The sequence below is a fragment of the Nestor notabilis genome, unplaced genomic scaffold, assembly GCF_000696875.1.
Source record: "Nestor notabilis isolate BGI_N333 unplaced genomic scaffold, ASM69687v1 scaffold3564, whole genome shotgun sequence".
Classification (NCBI taxonomy): domain Eukaryota; kingdom Metazoa; phylum Chordata; class Aves; order Psittaciformes; family Psittacidae; genus Nestor; species Nestor notabilis.
Window position 1 is genome coordinate 47,578 of NW_009925011.1, and position 7,273 is coordinate 54,850.

General features: G+C 39.8%; 1 protein-coding gene across 1 annotated transcript in view; it reads left to right on the top strand.

The window, feature by feature from the left end:
• Positions 1–7,045, top strand: part of CPE (carboxypeptidase E) — a gene marked incomplete at its 5' end in the record, with an annotated part of 15,238 nt that extends 8,193 nt beyond the window's left edge. Inside the window, 4 exons of the mRNA XM_010012844.1 lie at positions 1–122; positions 2,425–2,524; positions 5,897–6,015; positions 6,336–7,045. Coding sequence (XP_010011146.1) covers positions 1–122; positions 2,425–2,524; positions 5,897–6,015; positions 6,336–6,434 — 440 coding nt within the window. The remainder of the gene's footprint in view (positions 123–2,424; positions 2,525–5,896; positions 6,016–6,335) is intronic.
• Between the last annotated feature and the right edge of the window lie 228 nt (positions 7,046–7,273).

Genomic DNA, 7,273 nt, shown 5'->3' on the forward strand with positions numbered 1-7,273 from the left:
ACCTCAGCAGCAACTGCTTTGAAATCACAGTGGAGCTTAGCTGTGAAAAATTCCCACCTGAAGAAACTCTGAAGGGCTACTGGGAGGACAACAAGAATTCCCTTATCAATTACATCGAGCAGGTAACAGAAAAGAGGATGGCAAAACTAGTTATTGTACATAAAGTTTATAAACTTTGTGCTGGGTGAACATCTAGTTCAAAATTTCATAATCCAATTGGTGTTCCATAATTCTTATATGTCTCTAAGGTGGTAAACCCTATGTAATCTTTCTAAATATGTGGAGAAAAAGGGGAAAATAAAGAAGATGTTATAATGTGGAATCTCGCCTTATTTAAGCTCCTGCAGACATTTAATTTAAATGATTTGTGTTAGCTTTCTCAATGAAAAGAAATACACATCAGCAGAGAGTATAATTTATTCCCCCAGCACTAGTGTGTATACTCAGAGAGATGGATTACCCTCTACAGATATGAAAATGTGTGTACAGACGAGGGATGGATCACTCTGGATGTACAGGGAGCCTAGACGGCTGGATTAGACTTCAGCTGCAGTTCAGTGTAGTGTCAGGGGACACGTCTAATCCTGGTTTTCTTGATATTCTGCTGCTCTCTGATTTAGATAATATTGCGCTAATGGGTTGCTGGACGTTAAGACTCTGAAAGAAACATGGGGGGATTTGTGTGTGTTGGTTTTTTTTAGTTGTTTTCTTTTTGTTTTTAATCATTTCGTGCCAGTGTAACAGCCTGCACGGAAATGATGCTTCCAAGCACTGTGGGAGTATTGAGTTCCTGAATCCTGGATATTGTAGTTAAAGAACACAAATATATCTGATATCATTAATGGCTGCACATGTGAGATTGTGAAATCAGAAACATACTTTGTTAGCAGAGCCAGACACTTCATACATTAATTTCTTTCAGAACTTACTCGTGCAGAAATGCTTTAGTTAGCCAGAAATCTGAAGTATTTGAATATTTTGAAATGTTTCAGTTACATCGTTCTGCTAGTGATTTGAATGTGGGCTGAGGAAAAGGCTCTACCCACCCTGCAGGTTTTTACCCATTGATTATGGGATCCATCTCAAGTTGTTCAGCTCCTTTTCATGTAGGTTAATTTTCTGACTCATGGAAAACTATGGTGTCACTGCATTTTAAGAATTACGAATGTGTAAAAGATTATTTTGCCAACTTCCTTTGCTCCTGCGGAGCTGCTGGCTTTATCCTTGAAGTTCAGATGGTCTATCTGGCATTGTTTTTTATCCTCTTACAGGGTAAGAGGTCCATCTCTGTGCTGCAGCTCCTCTATGATTGTTAAGGATGGTGCAAATATGTACTTTCTGCTTTTCTGAGATGATCTGTATCAGGCTTCTGATGGGGTAAATTAGAGGATTCTGGTGAATTAAATTATAGCAGCTGAATACACTATATAGATTCATAAGGGGGAATATCAAAATTTCAAAATAAACTTTGTGATCCACAAGTCTTTTCAAATATCACAGAATCAGAGAAGCCAGAACTCCACAGTACTTCCCCACTTAGTTTCCAGGCTCCCAATGAGATGCATCTCTGCACAGATTCAAACTGTCCCATTCTCTGGGGCTGAAAGCTCCCTATCTCAGGCTGTGAAAAAGTAGTTGAACTCAGCTTCTTGCCTCTGAGGAGCTCTGTCTGCTTTCAGACCATCCTTAAAGAATACGAGCAGGACTGGTCTCTCCACACACTGTAGTGAAATCAGTGCTTTAAATTCATATGTGCTGGGAACAGGCAAGTTAGGTACTGCTGGTGCTGTTACCTGGTGTAAGTTGTCTAAGAGGGAAGAAGAAACTAGGACATGACGCACCATCACCTTTCTGTCACAGGCCACGTGGGCAGTGTTGTGACTCTATGTGGTCCCACCTCAAAGATCTGGATGTTTTGGGTGCACAAGAGAGAACTCAAGCATCTCACATGGGGATTGCCCATCAAAGTCCAAGTGGCTGCATTTAACTTTGTTAATGTTTCCCTTTTAAGCAGCTATGTCCATTATTAACCCTAAATTTTTACAGCTGGTGAAACTTAAAAAAGAAAAAAAAAAGTTGGGTTTTTTTTAGGCTGTCTTTCAAAGCACGGTGGTTAATCCACAGTGACAATGACTTTCAAGTCATTGTTCACATGTATTATTATTTGCTTTGTATTTCTGAGAAATGCTTGCGTTGCACAGAGGAATTAGAATAACTACCAGCTGAATTATTTTTCCTCCTCACTGTTTGTTCCAGTATGAGGTTTAGGAATTATCCTTGGTAGTTGTCAGCATGTAGACCATTGGATCCATAACATGCATCGTTAGATATATCAATAGATATCCCATTGATGAAAAGACCATCTCTCGTAAGAAATTTTCCAGTGATTTTGCATGTATTTCTGACTTTATTTGTTTATTTTAGATTCATCGAGGAGTGAAGGGATTTGTTAAAGACCTTCAGGGCAATCCAATAGCAAATGCTACAATTTCTGTGGAGGGTATAAGCCATGACATTACATCAGGTGAGCCTCAGCTAAAGAAGAAGTGCTGCTTCCTCCTTCTGCTTGGCAACCTGGAGCCGTTTCGGATCTTACTATCTGGAGCTTTAAGGGAGTGAAATTTTGAAGCCAGGAAAGCATGTTGTGCCTCAAGCAACTTGCTGCCTGCCGGATTTAATGAATTTTTCACTTGTATTTTGCTCTCAGACTAGCTGAGGCTGGTTGTTGGGATTTTGAGGATCTTTGGCATGAATTGGTTCTGGTGGCTGCTGGTTGTTTGTGCTTTGTTTGTCTTCTGATTTGTGGTGCAAGTAGTGTTTCACAGCTCTGTCAGGATTTGAAGTCCTGTCAGAAGTGCCATTTTGAGTTTGAAGGCTAAATTGTAGTCCAAAAGTGTTATATTACTTACAATGCAATCATACCTTTTGGTATGTAAATTCTTGTCAGATTTTCAGTTTACATAACTTCTGCAAAGATAAATTCTCTCTGCTGTTTAGAATTATATGACCTTTTTTTAGAAGGGCAGTTCTAAAAGAGGAAAGTATTGTGTAGAAAATTACGTGTCACTTCTTTGGTGGTGGTATGTTTTATTCTAGGAATGAATTCAAAGGTAGCTCACACAATGTAAACTTGCAGTCTTCCTCATATACCTGTGCTTTCTTATTCTGAATGACAATTTTGCTTAGTTTGCACAATACTCCTGGGAGTATTGATAGATGATAAGTTGCCTATGAGCTGGCAGTGTGCCCTTGCAGCCAGGAGGGCCAATAGTATCCTGTTGGAGGAGTGTGGGCAGCAGATCGAGGGAGGTGATCCTTCCCTTCTACTTGACCCTGATGAGGCCACATCTGGAGTACTGTGTCTAGTTCTGGGCTCCTCAGTATAAGAAAGACGAGGAGCTACTGGAAAGGGTCCACCGAAAGGCCACGAGGATGATCAGGGATTTGGAGCATCTTTCATGTGAGGAGAGTTTGCGGGAGCTGGTCCTGTTTAGTCTTGAGAAGAGAAGACTGAGAGGGGATCTCATTAATGCATATCTCAAAGGTGGGTGCCAGGAGGATGGTGCCCACTCCTTTCAGTCATGCCCAGTGACAGGATGAGGAGCAATGGCCATAAACTAAACCACAAGAAGTTTCACCTCAACATGAGGAAGAACTTCTTTACATTGAGGGTAGCAGAGCAGCACTAGAATGCACTCCCCAGGGAGGTTGTGGAGTCTCCCTCTCTGGAGACATTCAAAACTTGCCTGGACACATTCCTGTGCAACCTGTTCCAGGTGGCCCTGCCTTGGCGGGGGTGTTAGACTAGATGATCCCCAGAGGTCCCTTCCAACCCTAATGATTCTGTGAAGATACTGATTAGAAAAACAGTAATAAAATGTCATTGCTTCATGCATGAGCTTTCATTATGGTCATTTTCTTAACAGTATATCTCACTATACTGTTATAGGTGCGTAATACTATGAAACAGGATGGGTTAGACCCTTCAGTTGGCTTCAATTTGCGTTTCTCTTACCGCCTGCAGAGGTCAGCGTTTCTGCCAAGCAAGAGAACAGTGTGATAACATTAGCCGCCTTCTTTCACTATATGTAAGGCAATAAGTATAGAGGCTGGAAATAAATTTTCAGTGATAATAAAAGGAGAATAAGCTGCGCAAGGAGGTATTTTGAGGCGGGAGGGAGTGATGCATACAGTATTAGAGCTCATGCTTCTGTCGTACAAAAAAGCATCTAATCATGAATCCTCTTACGTCATTATGTGTGTATAAGCCTGGAAGTCATGTATTGTCAAAACAGCGAGGAAAACAAGTACTTGAATTTTAACATAGTCAAAAAGAAGGATAAATATTCTTTGGCTTTCTTTTTTTTTTGTAATTTTTTTTATTTTCCCTGCTCCTTTGTTCATGAGTTAAAATTCAGCTTTGTTCCAGTGCCAGGAATCATTAGATCATTATTGTAGCTCTGCAGCAGTACTTTTTTCCCTTCTGTTTTATGAACAACTGGACTGACTACTGACGATTTTTAACTGCGCAAATTGCAGACATTTAAGTAATATTTCCCTCTGTGCGTTGTGTAGCTGCAGATGTGCTGAAAAAGCATTTAAGCAACTGGCAGTAAGAGCATGACCAAGTCTTTTAAATGGCCTTTAGAACAGCCTTGCAATGTTTTCTGGAAATAGATAAATTCAGAGTATTAGCCTGTGACAAATTAGATAATTGCTCACTGCTGGTACAGGGAGGATCAGAGTCTTTGTGAAAATGGGAGAGGGTCATTTCTAAAGAGGATGATGTGTTTTTAATGTGGCTGGAAAAAGTCATCATAGAATGTTTTGGGTTGGAAGGGATCTAAAAGATAATCTAGTTCCAGTCCCTTCCCTGCCACAGGCAGGGACACCTTCCACTAGACCAGGTTGCTCAAAGCCCTGTCCAACCTGTCCTTAAACACTGCCAGGGATGGGGCAGCCACAGCTTCTCTGGGCAACCTGTGCCAGTGTCTCACCACTCCCACAATGAAGAGTTTTTTCCTAATATCTAACCTAAATCTCCCCTCTTTCACTTTAAAACCATTCCCCCTTGTCCTGTCACTACATGTCCTTGTAAAAAGTCCCTCTCCAGATTTCTTGTAGGCGCCCTTTAGGCACTGGAAGGCTGCTATAAGATCTCTCCAGAGACTTCTCCAGGCTGTACAAGCCCAACTCTCTCAGCCTGGCTCCATAGGAGAGGTGCTCCAGCCCTTTGATCATCTTCATGGCCTTCTGGACTCACTCAAGCATGTCCACATCCCTCTTGTGTTTGGGACCCCTAAAGCTGAATGTAGTACTGCAGGTGGGGTCTCATGAGAACAGAGTAGAGGGGCAGAATCACTTCCCTTGACCTGCTGGTCACTCTCCTTTCAGTGCAGCCCAGCATGCAGTTGGCTTTCTGTGCTGCAAGCACACACTGCTGGCTCATGTTGGGCTTCTTGGCAACCAACACCCCGAAGTTCTTGTCAGGGCTGGTTTCAATCGAGTCTCAGCCCAGTCTGTTTCTGTGCTTAGGATTGCCCTGACCCACATGCAGGACCCTGCACTTGGCCTTGTTGAACTTTATGAGGTTTGCAGTGAGGTTTGTCCCATATTATCCTTCAGTGTGCTGGAGAGCTTTCAGCCTCAGCAGGCAAAATTGTTCATGGAGGCTACAGCACAACTTTAGAGTTTAAATCTGTGTTTTGGTTACCTGAAAAGAAGAAAATCTGTAATGGTGTATTTATAGAGCTCTTAGAGAATACTTTCAGGCAGGCAAAAGGAAAGGGCTAACAGGAATATGAAACACTGACAGGATATACAATCCCTTTTCATTAGCTGCATAATTAATTTTATACCTATTTATTTGGATTTTTTTTTTCCTTCTTCTGTGCAGCCAAGGATGGTGATTACTGGAGATTGCTTGTGCCTGGAAATTACAAACTTACAGCCTCAGCACCAGGCTATCTAGCAATAACTAAAAAAGTTGCTGTGCCCTTTAGCCCTGCAGTTGTGGTAAGTGCTCACACGTGTATTGGTTTGTTGATGAAAAAGTCTCTTTTTTTTTTCTTTTTTTTAATTTTGGTCACCTATGTGCATTTTCAGATCAGTTTATTGTACTGATATGCTAATATTGTACATGTTTAAATCAGCCTTGAGACACTTTGGAATAAACCAAGCCTAAAATAGAAGTTATCTCCCTAAGCCCCATGTCTGTGTTAAACAACTTATGGTAAATAACTCTTACAATAAATGACTTATAATAAATGACTCTTAAAAGCCTACACTCCTTTCTTCCTACAAGTCTTACCAATGTTTTTAATTGTTTCTCTTAGGTTGATTTTGAACTCGAGTCATTGTCTGAAAGAAAAGAAGAGGAGAAAGAAGAGTTGATGGAATGGTGGAAGATGATGTCAGAAACACTAAATTTTTAAATTAAGATTTTGGCTTTACAACTTCTAATTATTCTATGTTGATTTAGTATAGTGTACTGTGAAAAATCCCTATATTCTAGATTTTGTGCACTTCACAATACTTAACTTTGAATTTTTCAGTTATCTTTTGATTAATATGATTACAAATAACTACTAGCCTCCTAGCTAGTAAATAAGCTATTAATTTTAATTCATATTGTTACAGAAAATTCACTCTTACATACAAATAATAATAAAAAAGAGTGAATGTCTCTGCAGCCTACATGGAAGTACAATCTCTTGTGTATTATTTGCAAGTTCAGAATATATAGGTTAACTCTTGATTTTAAAAAAGAAATATGCTGTAGTCAATTCCCAACACTGCCAGAAATATTTGACAGTGCATAGTAGTAGAAAGTGCTCTTTACTGAGTTCTATAATGAGTGTTATTGAAAAGATTTATAATAAGTGTGTTGTGTAATAATGTTTTACAAGGATTAAAATTCAGTATAACATTTCATATCTGTCTGGTGTTGGGGCTGTTTAAATATGTAAGAAACATATACTGGCTTAATTTTAGTAAGGAGAAGGAATCTGCATAAGCTCTTTTATTAAAGATGGCATAGAATGAATTTTGGAAAGAGCAGAGCTTTATTCCTTAAACTGTTGATGATATTTCAAGATCAGGTTTTAGTTATTCCTCATTACTTATTAACCAAATAAAAAATTCTGAATGGGTGAAGAAGAACTTGCGCATCTTGTTAATATACTGCTTGTGGTATTGCTTCAGGTGGTGTCTGTTTTAGATAACTATCTTTTTCAACAATCTTTCCATGTCAGTGGTGTCTAGATAAATCAGC